The sequence below is a fragment of the Equus quagga genome, chromosome 13 (assembly GCF_021613505.1).
Source record: "Equus quagga isolate Etosha38 chromosome 13, UCLA_HA_Equagga_1.0, whole genome shotgun sequence".
In the NCBI taxonomy this organism is placed as follows: Eukaryota; Metazoa; Chordata; class Mammalia; order Perissodactyla; family Equidae; genus Equus; species Equus quagga.
The window spans coordinates 1874305-1896089 of NC_060279.1; the positions used below are offsets into that span (position 1 = coordinate 1874305).

Here is a 21785-nt window from a genome sequence, read left to right on the forward strand (position 1 = left end):
TGATGAGGATTTTTAGGCTGGTTAGTTTTAAAACTACAGATGAGATTCAGGCTCCAAGGAGTGGAATTTGTTTGCCCCTTTGTTGGGAAACATTTACATTTCTAAGGGAAACCTCTATCTGTGAAGATGCCTCCCTCTCTGTGCCAGGAAGAAGGGGGGATGGTCTTATCTCTAGAAGCTCTTAATCAATGCCAGAGGCAAGAACTTAAGTTGGTTACTGTCTGGCAACCTCATGTAACTGACCCTCCCCCCCACAAATCCTCCTTTGTCTTTAGCCGAGGATAAAATTCAAGCGGTGACTTCTGCCATTTACTCAATCCGGTTTAATTCTTATCTAAAAGTTGTGGGACCGCCAAAAGGCCAGGCCATACGGGCACTGATACCATTTTAACTTTTTTACATATTCTTTGTCTTGTAAAGAGATAACTCACATACCTATGCCTTAAATTTAGCTCTAACCCTCAACTCGGGGCAGCAGCAGGAGCTCTCTGACTGCCCGTGGGTCCTGTCCCCACACACCAGCTCTGCCTGCCTATGGGTCCTGTCCCCATGCCAGCGGGGGCAGCAGCAGCGGCTCTGCCTGCCCATGGGCTCTGTCCCCATGCCAGCGGGGCAGCAGAAGCTCTGGGTCCTGGGTCCTGTCCCCATGCTATTCCACACTATTCTCCAAATAAAAGAGCATTACTGCCAGATCTTGAGAGTCTAAGAAATCTTTCTTTCGACTCCTCGGCTCACCAACCCCGCATCAATCTCCAGATCTGATTTAAAAAAAAAATCTTATAGCAAACCAGGAATAGAATGGGAACTTCCTTAACGTGATAAAAGGTGTCTTCCAACACCTACACCACAAATCATACTCAAAGGGTAAATGTTAAAAGCATTTCCTCTATTTTTTTGGTGAGGAAGATTGGCCCTGAGCTAACATCTGTCACCAATCTTCCTCTTTTTGCTTGAGGAAGATCGTCCCCGAGCCAATACCTGTGCCAGTCTTCCTCTATTTTGCATGTGGGATGCTGCCACAGCAGGGTTTGACGAACAGTATATAGGTCTGTGCCTGGGATCTGAACCCTCGAACCCTGGGCCACCGAAGTAGAGTGCACAAACCCAACCACTACGCCACCAGGCTGGCCCCAAAAGCATTTCCTTTAAAATCAGAACCAAAGAACGCATTCCCGCTATTATCACTCTTATTTACTATTGTAATAAGGAAGTTTGAGCCAGCACATTGAAACAAAAAGAAATTAAAGGTATAGAAGCTTGACTAAAAAGAAGATGCAGAAAAATTATTAGGATTACAAAAAGTTCATTGTTACAAGATCCATAAACAAAAGTCAACAGTATTTCTATACATTAGCAACAATTTAAAATATAATGTGAAAAAGACACTGTTCCCCAAAGCAACAAAAATGGAAATCTTACCTAGTAATAAAGCTAACAAAAGATTGAGAAAATCATAAAACTTTACTGAAGGACATTAAAGAAAATTTCAGTACATGTAAAGATGTAGCATGTTCACGAACAGCAAGACCCAACGAAGATTCAGCTCTTTACAAATTAATTTATAAAGTCGATGAAGTTCCAACCAAAATTCCAACCTGAATATTTCATGCAACTTGATAAGCTTATTACAAAATTTATATGGAAGAACGAAGGGACTAGCAAACAATAGAGACACCGTTTTAAAACAACAACGAGGCGGAGGGGGCTTGTTATGGTAATTAAGACATTCTGCCATCACCATCAGCACGGGCCAGACATATTGATCAGAATACAGATCCCACTGTATTAATCATGGCTTTTATTTTCTGTGTTGTATGATGCTTTCCCATTTGGGGACCTTGCTGATCCTGGAGAGACTGCCTCTCCCGGGGCTAGCTAATTCCTAGAGACAGTAAAAACTTGCCTGTAAGCACGCCTTTCTTATGCAAACCAACCCATCCAAAGCCAGACGTACCCCAACCACCTCCTTTGTCTAACTCTCACATGCCCGACCAATACTTCTGCCCTAAGTCAGCCCAGGGCCAGACACTGGGCCATAAATTATTCAAACTAGCCAATCCTAAAACGCTTACCTTGCCTGACCCACTCCTTCCTGCGAAAACCACAACGAAGGCGTGCCTGGTGCTTTCCTCTCACTCCTGCCTCCTGCCTGACCCCGGAGCTTCCCCATACAGCCCTGCCCGGCCTGACGTGCCCATTCCTCTCGTAAACTCTTCTTTCAAAGGCAACCGTCTCCATGCCTGTCACCTTACCATACCTGATTAAAACAAATCCTGAGTACATTTGAAAACACCCATGTATGTATGGAAACTTGATACACGACGAGAGCTAAGCTTGCAGATCAGAAGAGAAAGACAGACTGTTCAAAGCTGGTATCGGGAGCAGGAGGGGACAGCTGCACTTCTCCCGGTTTCTTCTGCTGAGTATAGCCAAGACCCTGGACGTTATACGTAAGGCAAACATAAGAAGACTGAAAGCGGAGGGATGCCGATGGGCTAGAGGTCTCAGGACCCGAGGAACAACATGTGGTGAGTGCCCTGGGTTTTCTTTTCACCTCACATATCCCAGACTGAGAGCTGGAAAAGCTGGCAACTGGAGACACCAAGGTGTGCCGACAAAAAAGCTCCTGGAAAAGCTGAAGAACAAGGAAGGGGAAGGAGCAGCCTGGCGGGACAGAGACTTTTGACAGTAACCACCCTACTCCAGCCACACAGCCACCCAACTCCCACCAGCCAACGTGCATGGGAAGCCTGGACTCCCACTCCCCTGTGTCAGACCCCACACCGGGGCAGTGTCAGTAGAGGCTACGTGGGAGCCCCCCAGCAGCCCCGCAATAATCAGGCACCCAAACAGGATAAATCCAGCAAAATCCACGCCAAGACACATCATAGTCAAACTTCTGAGAGCCTCTGCACATCAAAGGACTCATCAAGAGAGCGAAAATGCAGCCCACAGAATGGGGGAAAAATTGCAAATCATATATTTGATAACAGTCTAGTATTCAGAATATATAAAGAACTCTTACAACTCAACAATGAAAAGACAAACGACCCAGTTAAAAAATGGGCAAAGGACTTGAACAGACATTTCTCCAAAGAAGATGTACAAATGACCAACAGGCACATGAAAAGATGCTCAACATCATTAGCCATTTGTTGTTAATGCTGGCGAGTCGATTCCAACTCTCAGTGACCCTGTGTACCGCCAAGTGGAACCGTGGCTGGTCTTTTTGCACCATCCTCTCTCCTTCCAGCACTCTACTGGACAACGCTCCACTGCTATTCATAGGGTCTCCGCGGCCAATTGTTTGGGAAGTGGATGACCAGTTCTTTCTTCCTAGTTTGTCCTAGTCTGGAAGCTCTGCTGAAGCTGAAACTTGTCCACCATGGGGGACTCTGCTGGGATCTGAAATCCTGGCGGCAAAGCTTTCTGCATCATAGCGACACTCAGCCACCACACTATGACAACCTACAGACAGGTGGTGTGGTTCCCTCACCAGGAAATGGACCTGGGCCACGGGCCATGAACCTCGGAATCTTAACCACTAGACCACCAGGGCTGGCTCATTAGGGAGATGCAAATCAAAATTACTATGAGAGACCACTTCACACCCACCAGGATTGCTATTAAAAAAAGATGAGGTGGAATAAAAGTGCTGACAAGCATATGGAGGAATGGACCCCTCATACATTGGTAGTGGGAATGTAAAATGCTACATCCAATGGAAAACAGTTTAGCCATTACTAAAAAAGTTAAACATAGAATTACCGTATGACCCATCCATTCCACTCCTAGGTATAAGTCCAAAAGAGCTGAAAACAGGTGCTCACCTACTCGTACATGAATGTTCATAGTAGCACTGTTCCCAGTATCCAAGAGGTGGAAATGATTCAAACATCCATCAACAGATGAATGAATAAACAAATTATGGTATATCCATACAATGGAATATTATTCAATTGTAAAAAGAAATGACATGCTGATACAGACATATGCTACAACATGAATGAATCTTGGAAACCTCATGCTAAGTGAAAGAAGCCAGTCACAAAACATCAGGCACTGCATGACTCCATGCATGTGAAATATCCAGAAGGAAATCCACTGAAGCAGAAAGCAAATTGGCAGTTGCCAGGAGAGGGCTGAGCAGTAACTGCTTAATGGGTACTGAGTTTTATTTTGGAGAGATGAAAATCTTTTGAAACTGGATAGAGGTGGTGGTTTCACAGCATTCTGAATGTCCTAAGTGCCATTGAATTGTGCACTTTAAAATAGTAAATTTTGGGGCCAGCCCTGTGGGTGAGTGGCTGGGGTTGCAAGCTCTGCTTCGGTGGCTCTGGGCTTCCCCAGTTCAGATCCTGGGCACAGACACAGAACTGCTCCTCAGGCCATGCTGAGGTGGCGTCCCACACGGCACAACCAGACGCACTCACAACTAGAATATGCAACTGCGTACTGGGGGGGCTTTGGGGAGAAGAAGAAAAAAAAAGTAAATTTATGTTATGTGAATTTAACCTCAATAAAAAAATTTCTAACTCTTCTCATTGCAGTGTGAATATCCTTATGTCTTTAGTCTAAGGAAATACATACTGAAGTTTTGGGGAAGAAGGAAATGATCATAATATCTACAGTTTCGTTCAAGAAAAAATAATAGATAAAATTATAAAATGAATGTGGTAAATTTTAAAAATTGGTAAATCTGGGTGAAGGCCTTACAGGAATTCTTTGTTGGAAACTTTCTGTAAGTTTGAAATTAAGAAAAGAACAAAAACCCGAAGGAAAAGACAAGCCCCCTGGTGGGGGCTACTAATGACGGGAGAGGCTACGCAAGTGTGGGGTCAGGGGTAGACGGGGAGTCTCTGTACCTTCCTCCCAGTTTTGCTGTGAACCTAAAACTGCTGCAAAAAATAAAGTAATTAAAAAAAAAGACAAGCCCAAACTACTAAAAGATAGATTCTACACTTACCGCTGACCAAGGATCAGTATCCAAAATATATAAAGAGCTCCTACAAATTAACAAGAATGAGACAAACAACCTAATAGAAAAATGGGCAAAAGACCTGAACAAGCATTTCACAGATGAGAGCACAAACAAGCAGCGAGCACGGGAGAAGATGCTCAACCTTATTAGTAATGAGAGAAACAGAAATTACAATTACAGTAAAATACCATCCTACACCTACTGCATTGAATCTAACAGCACCACATTTTGAAGATTTAGAACAATGGAGCTCTTAATATACTGCTGGTGGGAACGTAAAATGGTGTGGTCACTTTGTAGAGCGATTTAGCGTGATCTCTTAAGTTGAAGAGGGAAATATCCTGCCACGCAGCATTTCCAAATATCCTAGGTGTATTTATTCAATCAGAAAAACTTCTCATACTGTACACAGTGGGCCATGTGCCACAAGGTTTGTAGCAGCATTGCTCGTATTAGAAAAACTTGGAAGCAATCCAAATGTCCAATAAATAAGGAATGGATAAATATAGTTTCACAAAAACTCTATATAGCAGTGAAAATGAATGAACTTCACCCAGTACAAATATTGGGTGAAGCCCACAATATAATGCTGAATGACAGAGGGAAGTTACAGAAGAATACTTACACTACAATATCATTAAAGTAAAATAAAAATCATGAGAAACTAAAATTTGTGGATACTATAAAGAAAAGGAAAACAATGAAAAGCAGAAAATTCAGGCTAGCAGTTACGTTGGGGGAACGGAAGGAAGGGGCGTATGATCAAGGAGGAACATGTTGGGGTCTTCAACTGAATTAGCAATGATTCATTTTTTAAATCTCTAGGGTGGGAATCTAACTGCTCGTTATATAACTTTTTATACCTTTTTTTTTAAAAAAAAAAAAAAATTGGCCCCTGTTGCCAATCTTCTTCTTTTTTTTCTTTCTTCTTCTTCTCCCCAAAGCCCCCCAGTACATAGTTGTAGGTCCCTCTGGTTGTGCTATGTGGGACGCCGCCTCAGCATGGCTTGATGAGCAGTGCAACGTCCGTGCCCAGGATCCGAACTGAGGAAACCCTGGGCTGCTGAAGTGGAGTGCGGGAACTTAACCACTCGGCCATGGGGCCAGCCCCTTTTTATACCTTTTTAGATGCATAAGATGTATTCTAATAAAATGTCAAAAAAAGTTTTCAAGTTTGAATTTTTTTCTGCCCTCTTGGACAAACTCCAGGTCCCCGTGTGAATGCATGTCAGCCCATTTTAACTGTGCTGATTTCTGTACTGTGGCTTTAATATGTGAACAGAAAGGTCACCAAAAAGAGCCTCCTATGGACTCTCATTGCAAAGCAGTTTTTGGAAAGAAAGCCTTTGCCTCGAGGGTGAACGGATGTCCCGGGTCCCTCTGAGGTACTTGGAGAGAGCCCCTGGGGGAGCCGTTTCACTGCGCAGGCGCCTGCTTGTTGTCCCCCTTGGGCAGCCGATAGAACGGAAAGGGCAATAGAATGGAAATAGGAGACTGGAATTCCACGTGCAAGTTTCCTTCTAACTCTCTGCGTGGTCTTGGGCAAGCCACACCTGCTCTCTGCCTCTTCAGCATCTGTAAGATGACCCAAATAGCCTCCTGCAAGAAGCCTTTCAGATGGGAAAGCCTGTAATCCACAATTATAATAAATCGTGTCTGGACTCAGGAATTGTGATGAGTGGGGCCTGGTGCTCACAAAACCAAGTTCCAAGAGATTAAAATAACTCAAGGGTGCTCATATAGGGGGTACAATGGGAAACTCCTCTCCCCAGAATGGACATTAATCCATACTCATAGTGCAAATTATAAATTAGCTAAAGTCAGTATGCTTATATTCGAGATGAAAGGGAAAGGGAAGCTGAGTTTTCTAAACAAATTAGTATTTTTCCTATAAAAAGAGAACACTACTGATCATAATTCAGTTTTACGAAAATAAATGTTTACCTTTATTACCATCTTAGAATCATTGTAATCAGAGTTTTTATCTCTTCCTGCTGCTCTTGTATCTCAAAAACTGGGTGCTATTACACAGAAAGAATCAACATGTAATCAATAAGATGGAGACACATTGATCATTAAGCATGTTTAAGCATATCTACCAGGAGGTCAGTATTTTTACAGGAAGAATGTTAAATTACATTCCTTGTGAAGATGGCATTTAGCTCCCATTAGCACATGTCAAAGGCAGGAAGAAAGAGCTTATTAAGTAGTTATAGAATGTGTAATTTACTCTTCACTTTGACCTAAGCGGAATATACAACTGCTATTGAGAATAAGGATGTTTTTCAATTAAGTAAGAAACTATTATAGAGATGTTGAACATCAGATCTCCTAAAACCTTTATACACAACTCAAATAACACTTAATGGTTGTCCTTTAATATATATGCCCCCTGGTCCGTCGGGTCCTCTGACTGCAGCATTTGGGGTGGGCCCTGCACATGCTAATTATAGGCCTACAAGGCATCTTATCAGCAACAATAGCAATTGAGACACAGAGAGTAAAAACCCTATTAAAGTTCTGGCACAAAGACATTGAAGCAGACCTAAGACTTGGAAGCAAAAGAGAGACACAGAGCTTTTTCCTTCCCTTCCTTTTCCTTCCCCAGGGTGTCAGTGGGCCCTGCACTGGAAGCGGGGCAGTGTCGGCGTGCCTAGAGGCCAAAAAATGGAGTGGGGGGCTGTGTATATGGAGAGGGGCGATGGGGTGCCTGGCGTTTGGAGAAGGGGAGTGGCAGGGGAAGGGGCACGGAGGCTTCAGTGTGGCCTGTGCCAGGGAAGAGAGATGGTCAGGAGAGTGTTGCGTGGAGCTGTTGGCATGCCCAGCGACCGAGGAGGTGGTGACGGCGGTTATGCAGGGGAGGAGGCAGCTGTTAGGACATTGGGGACACTGAGAAAATTAGAAAATTGAACAAAAATGTCAATATATGGAGGATAATGGAAGCCAGTTTACTCAGAGAAGTGAGTTACAAACTTAGAAAGGGGAGAGGTTAGAGAGAACACTGAAACCTTGGATTGTAACTGGAGATCAATATGAACTCATGGTTTCTAAATTTATACAGAGATCTAAAAAGTTATAGATGTACATGTGCATGAGTATACATATGCATACATTTATTTTCTGTCTGTCCACTGAGGGGCCAAGAAGCAAGGACTCCCCACTAGCAACGAGCTCACTGAAGATCTGGATCTTGGTTTCTGAACACCATCCTGCAACACAAGGAGCCAGGGCTCCAGCGGCAGACGACAAGGCGGGTCTGAAACATCTTCTTGCGCCAGAAATTAAGAAAGAGCTCAAGGAATGATGAGGACGTGTCAAAAGGACACAGTATCCATCCCACTGGCCAAATCTGGGAAAATTTGACAAATAATATCGATGGATACAACCCACTGAATTAGAAAGTCAATGAGTCCACACTAATATGAATGAATGAATGAAGAAACAAACCAATGAACAAATAAATGGGGGAGAAGGGAAGGGCTTCCTTACAGTAGACTAGTGACTAATAAATGTAGAAGGAATGACAGAAACAGAAAGTCTCTGTGGGCCGTCATCACAATGGAAGCGATTCGGGCGTCATCCACTAGGCTGGGCTAACGGAGGAGGTTTGATGAGGAACACTCTGTTGGTGTCCTTTCAGAATATTCCCCACAACATACTGTTCAGTTACAAAGGGGAAAATGACGGTTTCATGAAGAGACCTGACAGACACCAGGTTTTCCAGGTGATTAAGGTTAACACTACCAGCAGGGAACAAGATGACACTTTCCCGGGTGTGCTGCCCTGAGAAGAGCACGGCTTCATCTCTGAAAAGTTCCCGCCCAGAGCACATGGCCTCTACAAATAGTCAAAAGGAAAGAGCAGACAGAAACTCACCCTACAGAATGCGAGACTTCTGTAGACTGTGAAGAGACCCTTGTGTGTACTCTTCACAAGGGTCGGGGCATGAGTGACAGAGAAAGACTGAGACGCTGCTGTCAAGCTTGAAGGAGACTGAAGAGACCCGACAACTGACGGCACCGTGTGTTCCTGGACTGGGCGTGGACTAGGAAGCAGAAAGTCGTTGTTGGGACAGTGGGGAATTTGAATGGGGTCTGAACACTGGATGGCAGCATTGAATGCATGTGAATTTCCTCATTTGGCGTGTTCTGTGGTGACTCTGTAGGAAGGCGTCCTTCGGGATGGGCAGAGCACGTGCTGGAGAGCTGAGGGGCTTCATGTCCGCAGTTTGCTCTCAGATGGCTCAGAAAGACACGATGGCAGAGCGCGCACAGAAAAACACACACGCACAGCAAATGTGGTAAAAGGTAGTAACTGGATAAGCTGGGCAAAGGGGACATGGGAATTCTTTGTACTACTCTGGCAACTTTCCCTAATTTGAAATTGTTTCAAAATAAATTATTTTTTTAATGTTTAAAGAGGCAGGGGAAGGATTTAAGCACAAGATTGACAAGAAAGAGTCCTCCATACTGGGAGGGCGCATATGACTTTTTAAAGCTTGGTCTGCCTCATTCAACACACAGCACTTACAGAGCACAATCTTTAATTATATATTTTAATTAATTATATACATTTAATTATATCTTTTAATTAATTGTATACATTTAATTATATAAATATTTCTGTAGGCTCTCTGATAAATCAGATTCTGTAGCACTTAGGGGTTCAGTGCGAAAGACTCAGTTTCCATTATATTACTTTGCACTAAGTATATTGGTTTGTATTGCAGATAATTAAATATCACGCTTTTTATATAATAATGTTGATACCAATAGTTTTTATTTGTACTTATATAGCTCTTATTCTGTGCCATCACTACTCTCTGCTCTGTTTTACATATTTTAACTTAATCATCACAAAACTAGACTAATCATCCTTATTTAAAGATGAAGAAACCAAGACCGAGAGAGGTCAGTGTCTTGTCCACGTTAGTGGCAGAGCTGGGACCTGGACCCAGGGAGTCTGGCTCTAGAGTCCATATTTTCAAGTCACATTTTCTTCATTTCCAGAGCTCATTTTTAAGTTTCTTCAGGACAGGAACTATGCCTCCGTCTGCACCTGTTTTCCTTCCTCAAGAAGGTCCAGCACAATGCCTTGTATTCGATAAATACTTGTTAACTTATGAGCTGAGACGCAGGGCAGAAGCTCTGTTGTAGCCATTCTCTGCATGGCCATCAATTCATTATGACATAAGCACTGTCTCTCAAGAGAATTCATTAAGATATGTCTAAGAGACAAAAGAGACGGTTCAGAATAAGAAGTCAGAGAAAGAGAGATGATCAGCATCAATACAGGATAAAGGCTCCATTCGGTTCAGCCCACAGACACTGAGTAACCCCCCTCTTCTCTCCCCATAGGCCTGGCATTGAACTGAATGCAGAGGATTTGAAGATATATGTTTTGCCATCAAAATTTTACAAGCTGGAGCAAAAGCTCTTGGGCAGAAGGTGGGAGTAGGGCCTAATTGAAAACGCAGCTTCCTATGCCCAGACCCACAGGACGCATTTTGAGAAACTCCTAGTAGAATGTGTAGGATAGGTGACAAGATGAGAAGAGAGCATTCCAGGCTGGGAGAACAGAATGAACTGAGATTCTGGCAGGAAAGAGCATACTGTATTTGGGAGAGAATAAGGAAACGCCCAGATGGAGCCAGGAGCGCTCAGAAGCACACCCTTCCCAGCGCCAGCTGCCCTCGGGGTGTTGGATGCAGTGCCCTCTGCAGATGGGTGTGCATGTGCAAACGCTTCAGCCTTTGGACCACTCCCACACCCAGGGTGACCACATGCCTTGATTTGCCAGGACAGTCCTATTTCACTCCTGTTATTCCAGTATCCCTCTGGTTAGTGTTGCCTTTCATTCTCAAAAGCATCCTGTCTGAAGTCGAAGCTAGGTACCTGAGGGCTAAATATTCAATAAGAACACGATTACCCTTCAATCTTGTTCCCAACACACACATAGAAAGAAGTTAATCTTGTTAATTTGCTGTTTTCTTGTTTAATTTGAGGGGTGACTCAAGGGTCACAAGGATTTAAGAGCTTGTTTTGTAGAAGAAAAAGAAGGCCTTCAAGGAAGTTATGATCACCAGATAACCAGCCCCCAGTTGCTGTTAACCAGAAGTCTGATTGCTCAAGAATTTTATCTGGAGTGAAAGAAACATAGATTTCCCTTTTGTTTCTCCAAAACTCCTCCTCCCAAGCCCCTTAGCGCTATAAAACCCCCTGCTTTCTTCTTTTGTTAAGGCAGATTTGAGAGAACCTATCCTCCTGCCTTCTTGTTTTGGCCAATTGGAATAAACCTTTCTCCATTTCCAAGCACAGATGTCTCAGTGATAGGTTTGTGCATGGTTTATTGCACATCGGGCATGTGAACTTGAGATGGAGAGGTTCAGTATCAGAGTGATAAATTATATGGTCGCCCTACTCAAACCTCACTTCATGACAGACATTTTTCCAGAGAAGATATACAGATAGCCAACAGGCACATGAAAAGATGTTCAGTAAAACTAATCATCAGGGAAATGCAAATCCAAACTACAATGAGATCTCACCTTATACTTGTCAGAATGGCTATAACTACCAAGACAAAAAGTAACAAATGTTGGAGAGGATGTGGAGAAAAGGGAACCCTCATATACTGCTGGTGGGAATGCAAACTGGTGCAGCCACTATGGGAAACAGAATGGGGATTTCTCAAAAAAGAAAAATAGAAATACCATATGATCCAGCTATCCCACTAATGGATATTTATCCAAAGAACTTGAAATCAGCAATTCAAAGTAACATACGTACCCCTATGTTCACTGCAGCACTATTCACAGTGGCCAAGACACGGAAGCAACCCAAGTGCCCATCCACTGATGAACGGATAAAGAAGATGCGGTGTATATATCCAATGGAATACTACTCAGCCATAGAGAAAAAGACAAAATCATTCCATTTGCAACAATGTGGATGGACTCTGAGGGTGTGATATTAAGCAAAATAAGCTAGACAGAGAAAGACAAACACAACACGATCTCACGCATATGTGGAAGATAAACAAACACATGGACAAAGAGACCAGATTAGTGGTTACCAGAGGGGGAGGGGGTTGAGGTGTGGGTGAAAGGGGTAAAGGGGCACATATGTACGGTGATGGGTAAAAATTAGACTATTGGTGGTGAGCATGATGCAGTCTGTACAGAAACTGATATATAATAATGTACACCTGAAATCACACAATGTTATAAACCATTATGACCTCAATAAAACAATTAAAAACAACAACAATAACAACCCAAAAAAACCCACCTGAATCCATGCAGCCTGACGTTGTGGAATATTTTGCCTCCCGACAGCCCCCAAATCCCCTTGTCCCTCTTTGGTAGAAGGGGCTTAGAGGCTGAGTTAGGCACACTGGCTCAACTCCCTGCTCCATCAGCGGAAGCGGAAGCCGTGTGGAGAGTCTACCTGAGAAAAAATTCCCCAAGTGAAAAAATATTAACCTGGCTTTCTGAGGGGTCATAATCACCAAATCAAACACACAGACAGCATTAAAAAGTGTCCAGAAATTGGCATAATCCAAATCTCAAAGTGGTTTGTGTTCCCCCAGAAACCTGCCACCATGAGAGGAGAGGAGAATACGTGCTCACTGGTGTTTCCAAGAAACTCATACCCCTTCTAGGTGCTCAGAGGGCCATCAGCTGCAGACCACCGCTCTTACATCATGACAACTGACTCAGTAAACGGGCTTTCTATCACCTTTTACCTGGAAATTTAAAGGGGTGTTTACATTTACTTTCGGATTTAAGGTTGAACAGATGTCTCGAGGCCCTTCTGAGAATCAAAATGGCTTACATAAATCCTTCAGATCAAAACATTTTATGCCATCACAAACTTTCTACTTAATTCTATTGCCAGTTCAAAATATTTATGTGGTTTTATTTCAGGTTTACATAAAGCGAAGACTGAAGGGCATTGGTCCCACCTGATGCATTTTAAATACTTGGGTTGCTTTTTCCCCTTTAAAGGTCTTTTGCAGGAACTATACAAAAAGGTTTTCTACAGAAACGAGACCTCCTGAACAGAAAGGATTCCTTTGATGAGCCATTTGGAAGATTTAAAAAATCCTTTCAGAAAATTTGATAAGATATCACAATTACTTCATCAAATTTGAATTATGTTTAAACAGGAAGCTAAAGCTACAGCACACTGCAGTGTTGTTTACTTGGGGTTTTCTTTTCATTTATTTAAACTCAGCAAGTGGTTTAAATATGACACCGTATTTGCAAACTAACCTGTTTGTGACTAGAGTTATTTACGAGATTCGATGAGCTGAGCTTTGGGCTCCTACCATGTGCAAGACCCTGTGACGGCTACTAAAGGGGTAAGGGGCAATTTTAAAGGGACGCGCAGGAGTGGCCTTTGAGACATTCCTTATACATCACAGGATTTTAACTAGAAGGAAAATGGGATGGGAATGAGAAGGATTCCCGGCGTGAAGAACAGTTAAGGCGAAGGCATGTGAGAAGAAAGGTGAGAGTTGAAGAAACAAGGTAAGCATGGTCTGGGCTGCATGACGAGAGAGAGAAAGTCACAGAGATATTGGAGTCTCCTCGTGGCATAGAGTAAGTTTGAAAGTTTCCAGGCAAATGAATGGCACGATTGAATCTCTGCTTGTGCGTCTGAGCTGGAATAGAGGAAGGGTGGAGGCAGAGACCAGCTAGGAGGACACTGCGACCGTGCAAACTAAAACCAAAACTAATAATAATAAAGGGGTGCAAGCGAGGACAGCAGCAGTGGGAAGAGAAAAGAGGCATAGATTTTTAAGAATCAAAATTCAAATCCATACGACTTGGCAACTGTTCACAGGTGAGCAGCTGTGGGGAGTGGGCGTTCCAAGATAGCTGAGAGTTTGAGCCTGGACAATGTGAAGGTGGTGGAACCACCAAGATAAACAGAGGCCACCAAAACAGGTTTGGGGTGAGCGGCAGTGAGCTTAGTCCTGGATATCCTGAGTGTGAGGTGCTGGAGGTAGCCGCAGGGAGAAGCATAGATACCTATATGTATAATCTATGAAGTGTTCGTTATTACAGATGACATTTGCTGGATGCATACAGGAAGGAGGGAAGGAGGAGAAAAACAGGAGCTCTCAGGAGGCAGGTGGAAATGCAGGCCTGTGCGGCAGGAGAGAGGGCGTGTGGGGGTCTCTGTGTGGAGTCACGACACAGAGGAGGTAAGTGCATGAGGCGCCGCAGGAGAGAGAGGCTGAAGACAGGGATCTCAGGCACGAGGAACATTTAGGGCCCGAAAGACAGAGCCGAGTGGAAACAGTCAAAGGTGCAGAACCAAGAACCTAGGGAGCGCAACGCTCTGAAATCTAAGGAGGCAGGTGTCTCTAAATAAAGAGGACAGACGTCAGAAGGCGGAACAAGTGGCTAGAGTCGACGTCTCGGAGTTCATCATTATGTGAAAGAATCACGTGCCATGTTCTGTGCCAAGAGCTTTACCCGCCCCTCACTTCACACTCACCCTATGAAGTAGTACCACCATTACACGGCCCCAGGAGGGTAGGATCTAAGTGACTTCCCTGTCACACAACTGGCAAGTGGAAGGGCAGGGACTGTCAACCAGCGAGGCCTCACCCTCAAACCTGCTGCATCACACACTTGGCTGAGTGCCTCAACATGGTGGTGCAGGTGGAAGTCATATCTCAGCATGTGGGGACGAGAAGGGAACAGGGAGCCACACTTACTCTGTGCTCCAGGGGTCCAGAACTCTGCTCAAGGCCCACTGCGAATGCAGACAACAATGGTGAAAGGACAGAGGGGATGGCAGCTGGGAGGGAATGCAGGGTGGGGTAGGGGGACCCTGTTACTCTGGGTCCTGTCCTAGAACATGGAAATAGTTTCACAAAACAGAAACCTGCACTAAAAGGAGCGTCTTTAAATTAAGACTTTACCTCTATAACAGAATGTAGTGACTTGCTCTTTCCTTTCTTAACACACACAAACAGTGCTATTTCCTATATTATATATGTGTAAAAGTATTCATGCATTAGAACTGTACATACTTTTTTGGGTCCCTTGTCTTTTTCTGATGAGAGTATGATATTTCCTTTCAAAATGACAGTGGCATTAAGCTCTGGATCGTGGGAAACAAAAGGAAAACAGGCCATGAGAACCTGCGAGCTAGCAAAGGGAAGAAACACCAATCACGGGCTGAGCTCTCTCAGTCATCGGGCTGGAGGATTTGTGAGAGGAGAACATTCGCTTTGCCCTCCTGAGGGAAAGGAGCACTTCTGCAGGGGCTTTCGTGGAACGCACTCCGGCCCTTCCCCTGGGAACAGGGGGCGGGCTCCTGACCGGCGTATTTCTATGCCTCTGGGAGAAACACATTGCAGAGCCCAAGCTGGCTGCACATGTGGGCGGCTGTCTTTAGTCTCATCATTGCCCGTCTGAACCAGCTTGAAGCCTTGTGCATCCCTGACTGTCAAGCTAGGGTGGGAGGATTCTCTCCTTCTGTGTCCGAAGAAGCACCCAGGGGAGGGAAGCCAGACCCGTGCTGAAAGGCCTGACCATCAGCCACCGCCGAAGGCGCTGCTGCTCAGCCCTGGCCTTCAGCCTGTGGAGAAGCATTCTGATGGGCTCGGAGCAATTGTGTGCTGCGGCCCATTCAGCAGAGCTTTTAACGGAGGAGCTTTTAAATGAGCTCTCCAAGTCAGAATACTGGGAAACTTGAAAAGAGGTTAGGTCATTAAAGCTATGTCCACCCAGTGCCAAAACCAAGAGGAAAACGAGGAAAACCAAATCCACTCATTTCTTGGATGACCCAGCACTCAGCTCAGGTCTGGAACTGGCCCCCCTGCCCCGCCCCCACTCCCCACACCAGGAGGAGGGGTTTCTGTGAAATGCCCACGGCTGAATCCCCACAGGACCCATCAGCTCCACATCAACCCCTCCATTCTAATGGCACCTGGGTCTCTGAGGCTCCTTTAACGAGCAAGTTCAGAAGTCTGATTCAGACCCGACCTGGAGAGGCAGGCTGTCTATTGCAGGGACACCAGCTGTCGACAGTGCAGAACCGCATTACAAGGGAAGGACCGAACAGAGCTCCCACCTCTGACCTGACTGCCCACAGCTGGCTGGCGTCAGTTGACAGTGTAAAGCAAGGGCACAGCGTGCACACCGAGGGACTGGTTTTCTCCTGGCCCTGGCACAAACGTCCCTCTGTGGAGGCTGCAAGCTGAGGACCAGGACGGCTCGGCCTGAGACCACGGCAGCTTGGCTTTGCGGCATTGACCCGCAGTCATGGGCGGCCACAAGTGGTGAGTGCACAGGCCTTCCTCTCCAGAACCTTCAAGCCTGGCACCACATTGCATTGGAGGGCTTGGCTGGTCGCTTCGGCTCCTTTCCAGGGCAGGAAACAGAGGCAGCCCCAGCTCTGGGCCAGGACTCTGACACATCCCACATCCAGAAAGGGTCTGGGGCGGCCACTTGCCCTGAGGCACCCCCATGCTGACTGTCCTGCCCAGGTGCCAGTGAGGTCCATTGCCAAACCCTGCTGCCCTCTCCAAACGAGGCCAGCCATGCCAGACTCCTGGGGAAAGCTCTCAGCACCTGTGCCACCTCCAATACCAGGCATTGCAGGGGATTTTTCAGAGGGCCCCAGGCACTTCTCTTGTTTGTTGAACTATTGATTTGAACTATATGAAACTGCCATTTTTTGTAGATCAAACATGGTCAAAAATGTAATGTTTATCCTCATAGTAGAAATTGTGAGAAAAGTGTAGGGTATGTGGTCAGAAAGAGCACAATTATCAGAGCCAGACCTGGGCGCAAATGTCACTTCTGTCACTTTCATTCAACAACCACATACTGAATTCCTGCTCTGTGCCTGATGCTGTCCTAAGATCTGCACATGTTGTGTGATGAAGATAGATGGGTCCTGCTCTTCATGCCACCTTCTAATGGATGCTTATCGTCTGAGGCCGCTTCCTAGCTAGATGATGTTGGGCCAGTCACTTGGCCTCTCTGAACTTAAGCTAAGTGTTATGACGGTTAAGTGAGATGACGCTCATTAGGCCAGAAATGCTTTGGTGGCCTTCAATAAATGATAGTTCTGTTATTTTCCTGTGACTCATAGAGGACTCCTAATAAATAGTGAATGAAAGAGCTTTGGAATGTATTGTGGGAATCTTGAAGCCCGCCCTCTCAGAGCCCAAGCCAGATGCCCCTACTGGGGAGTGGTGCACCTGGGGCGGGAACCACTGTAAGGGAAGCCCATGGATCCGGAGAGCCCTGCCCCCACACCCCGGGACCTGGAGGACCAGCTGTGGCCAGCTCCCATTGAGTCAGGAGAGCAGCAGGCATAGGAGGAGGCCAAGGAGGTAGAATCTGCTTCATCCTTCTTAATGGACGTGAAGTCATTTAATCCAGAGAAAATAATTGTCACATTTATTGATTGAGGCAAAGCAGAGGTTGAGACCTCAAAGGAGACCCAGAAATTACCCACAGGAATGTCTGGTATTGGAAATCAAACACAGATTTGGCTCTGGCTAGTAAGAAGACTTGCAGATTGACTAGTCCTTCCCTCCACTTTCTGCCCAATTGAGGCACTGGCATGAATATAGATATGGAGTTACAGATTCCTCTTGCAGCCAGGGGCCTATTTTCCAGGCTCTGTGTGCAAACAGGCCATGTGCATATTGCACAGATCACCTGCATACTATCTAAAGCTGCCTACCATCTAAACCTGTCGTGCTGGACAGGTCTTAATAAGTGCAAAGTTGCTATCTAGCAGTACAGCTCCTGATGGTACCTTCACTGCCATCGCGATCCCAGGCTCTGTCCAGCTCTCTGGGTCCATTCATCACAGGTGACACACAGGGAGTTGAGACCAACAGTTGCACTAACTTTTTCTCATACGCTTTTCTGGTGGAAGCTGAAGAAGAACGTGGAGAATAGATTAAATGGTTCTGGTTGTGTGTGTGATCTCACTGGGTTCAAGGCACTTCACAACTCAGACCCTCATTCTTGTACCTGACATCATTGCTTAATTATGGCTTTTGCAATAAGGTGGACCCCACAGCCACTCAACTCACTCCTTTCCTTCCACACACACTTCAGGAGAGGCCTCTGGATTAGCCGTGGAGTCAGGCACTGGAGACACCTGAGAACAAGGCTGATCAAGCTGTACATCCTATCGAGGGGGAATATGCACCATAAATACGTAAATAGCTAACAGAGTGCACATACTAGAAATGAAAAAAACCAAACAAACAGGTTTTTTCACTGTTGGGACAAACCACTCCCTTCTCTCCGGCACCGTACTGACTAATCTGTAAGCAGGATCTGGGTGTTCCACTGCTTCTTCTCTTTCTACGGTTTCCTGTTTTCTTGGTTTCCTATCTCTGTTTAATGGTTTTTATCGCATGTGTTCCTTCCACCGTAAATAACTTTAAATTGGCTAGTCGCCAGCGTCAGATGTATACATACGTAGTATTGGGCCAGGTGAAAACCCAAGCTTATCGAGTTCAGCCCGCAATTCACAGTCGCTCAGACATTTCACATCCACCATGGTGACAGACGTTTGGTCTCTTTTCTGACAGATTTCCAGTAGGGATCTTTGAAACAGGAAAACATTAAACGTTAAATTCATTAAGACAGCCTTACAACTAAGAACGAAAACTTTACGAGTCCCCAAAAGTGTTCACAACCCCATCTCTGCAGTGTTGCAGGTACACAGGCAAGGAAGTAAAAATCACCATTTTCTGCTGTTTTCTGCTATAAATCTCTTCCGAATTTAGTTGCCTCGATGCAAAGCTTCGTATGGGTGTCACTATCCCCAGTGTCCTTGGGGTTCAATTATTTCTAACTTTTCTACGCAACTAATGTGAGAAAAATCCTCTGTGCAAAACGAACGAATATTTCCATTACTGCTTAGGAACTCTGAGTAAGACTCAAGCTCTGGGAAGATAAGAAATTAATTAAATATGAAAGAGCTGAGAGAGATCTTTCAGTGAGTTAAATAAAAGTTATTTATCCGGCCCTCCTTCTGATGAGAGTACGGGGAGCGCAGAGCGCTCGGTGACTGCAGACAGCGGTAGTTTCCACACTCATAATTTCACTCTGAACATAACGAGATGGTAGTTTTTAATTAACCGCCAGCAGACTTTGTAATTGCTGAATTGGCATTTGAAAAAAGTCAGCTATTCATTCTCTGGCACACAAATTGATTTCTATAGATTTCCGCGAGTCCCGAGGATATGGCTCTCCAACCCCGCGCAGCGTCACGCCCAGTCAGTCTCATCGAGTTGACCCCCTCATCCCCCAGCACTGACCCCTCCCCCTACTTCACCAAATCCTGAAAAAGACAGACCCGTCTGTCAAACCTTTTAACAGAGATTTTTAATTTAGGAGTTTATTTATTGTCCCTCATTTCTATCACGTTGCCAGGTTTTTTTAATATTTCAGGGAAAACGACTCCAAGACAGTTACCCAGCATAGGAGGGTCTGGACCAATTTTAAGTAATGACTTTCCCTTTATTGGTGATCAGTCAACGTCCAATTAGGAAGAACACTGTATACAAGCTGCAAGAAGCTGTGAATTGTCACGTATAACACCGTTGTTGGAAAAAACTAGCTTAACGGGCTCTCCACTTTAAAGCTATACTTTGACCAGAGCACCTTCTGGCACACAGTAGGTGCTTGGTGAATGTAAGTTTCCTTCTTTCTGCGTGTTTGGAAAGATGAACACTTTTAGGCCACTGGTAAACAACCTGATGTTAGAGAGGAAAAGGACAAAGCACCTCAGATTCCTTCCCCCGTTGGAAGCGAGCTTAGGCAGATCCGTGACATTTCTTCCTGAGAACAGCTGTCTGTTCTTCCACCGCTTTCCCAAAAATAACCTCCAAAAGAGCCCTCATCAATTTCAAGTGACACTAGACAATTGCCTAGAGGGAGCACACATGTGGAAGGAAAACATTCAAATGGAATTCAAATGGATAATTAATCCACTCACCCCTTTACATGATTGTCTCAAGTCATGCAGTTGGGATGGTTACTAAAGCTGGGTGAGTTTCACCCAGGAGTTTCCACCAGCAACCGACACCTTTTGCCTGTTAGATAATCATAATACCTACAGTGTGACATCAGTAACCCCCACGGCAACAGACTGATGTGAAAGTCAGATGATTAATTTAACCTAAGTTCAAACAGAAGGAGGCACTGGTTGACTTGACAGGCAGACTGCCATCATAAAATGTCAAGAGATGCAGAGAAGTTATCATTATGCATAGGGAGTGAGGAGAGGGAGCTGCTACCAAACCAAACGGTGCCAAGAAACCGGGAAGATAAAGGAGAAATGAAACAAACTCAAGGGTCCAGGCCATGAGCAAAAGAGCCACAGGAGCGGAAGGGTAATTTGGTCATATACTCTGAGGAAATGAGAAAATGGAAGAAACCCAAATGAACTTGTTAAGGAATTGCTCATTTAAGAATAAGAATCAGAATGGAGTACAGATAGATAATAATACAGCAGTCCCCTCTTATCCACAGGGCATACATTCCAAGACCCCCAGTGGATGCCTGAAACTGCAGACAGTACCAAACTCTATATATACTGTGTTTTTTCCTATATGTACGTATCTATGACAAAGTTTAATTTATAAATTAGGCACAGGAAGAGATTAACAACAATAACTAATAATAGAACAATTATAACAATATACTGTAGTAAAAGTTACTATTGGTCTTAGTAACCTCAGCCTACCATTTTTTTCTTTCCTTATTAAGCTGACAACTTTCACCTTTTTACTTAAAGGAAGCACTTTAGGGCTTCTCTTTGGAATATCTGAACTGCCAGCATCACTACTCTTGAGCTTTGGGGCCATTATTAAATAAAATAAGGGTTATTTGAATACAAGCACTGCGAGATCTCAACAGTCAATCTGATAACCCGAGATGGCTACTAAGTGACTATCAGGCAGGTGGCATGTACAGCGTGGATCCACTGGACAAACGAATGATTCATGTCCTAGGTGGGATGGAGCAGGATGGCGCAAGATTTCATCATGCTACTCAGAACGGCACACAATTTAAAACTTATAAATTGTTTATTTCTGGAATTTTCCACTTAATATTTTCAGACTGTGGTTGACCAGTTAATTGAAACCATGGAAAGCAAAACTACAGGTAAGTGAGGACTATTGTATGTTGCAGAATTTCGATGCTTTCAGCCTTTTCAAAGCACCTTGATCTGTTAATAAACAAAAACTCAACCCAGTAAATTTAAAGATCTAATTGGCTTTATTCAACGATTCATGAATCGGGCAGCATCTCATCTAGTAAATAAAGGCGCTTGAAGGAGTTGCACAAAATGGAAGCTATTTATAGGCAGAAATTGGAGGGGACAAGAAAGTTATTAGTAAGAGAAAACAAAGGACGATTTTGGGCAAAGTCACCTTTCTTTGGGGGAAGAGCAGCAGATATCTTATCAGGCAGACGACCTCACTGGTGTTGGTCAGGAATTTTCTGATTTCTAGGTTTACGGTCATATTCCTGGGAGAGGCTGAAACTGCAGTTGTCTTGATTTGCTGTCCTGAGGGCAAGCGACTCCACCGTGGGCCTGTTTCTTTTTAACACATACCGTCTCATTTCATCCTCTGCACACTCCAGTAAGACCTCCAGGACAAACAGAATCATTTTTACTGCAGAACCCTAGTTTTTGTTATTGCTGCTTTGTTTTGTTTAAGGAAAGATCCCTCAGACTATTAGCTTGAGTCTTTCAAAAAAGACTGCTGAGACTTTAAAAACAATTATGCAAGA

At 44.5% G+C, this 21785-nt stretch overlaps 1 protein-coding gene across 1 annotated transcript in view; it reads right to left on the reverse strand.

Moving 5' to 3' along the window:
• The window catches only part of LEMD1 (LEM domain containing 1), a 28961-nt gene extending 10424 nt beyond the window's left edge, over positions 1 to 18537 (reverse strand). The window contains exons 1-3 of the mRNA XM_046680527.1: positions 18456 to 18537; positions 17779 to 17901; positions 15032 to 15102 (exon numbers count right to left, since the gene is read on the reverse strand). Of these exons, the coding sequence (XP_046536483.1) occupies positions 15032 to 15102; positions 17779 to 17901; positions 18456 to 18537 (276 nt within the window). The remainder of the gene's footprint in view (positions 1 to 15031; positions 15103 to 17778; positions 17902 to 18455) is intronic.
• Positions 18538 to 21785: the final 3248 nt, after the last annotated feature.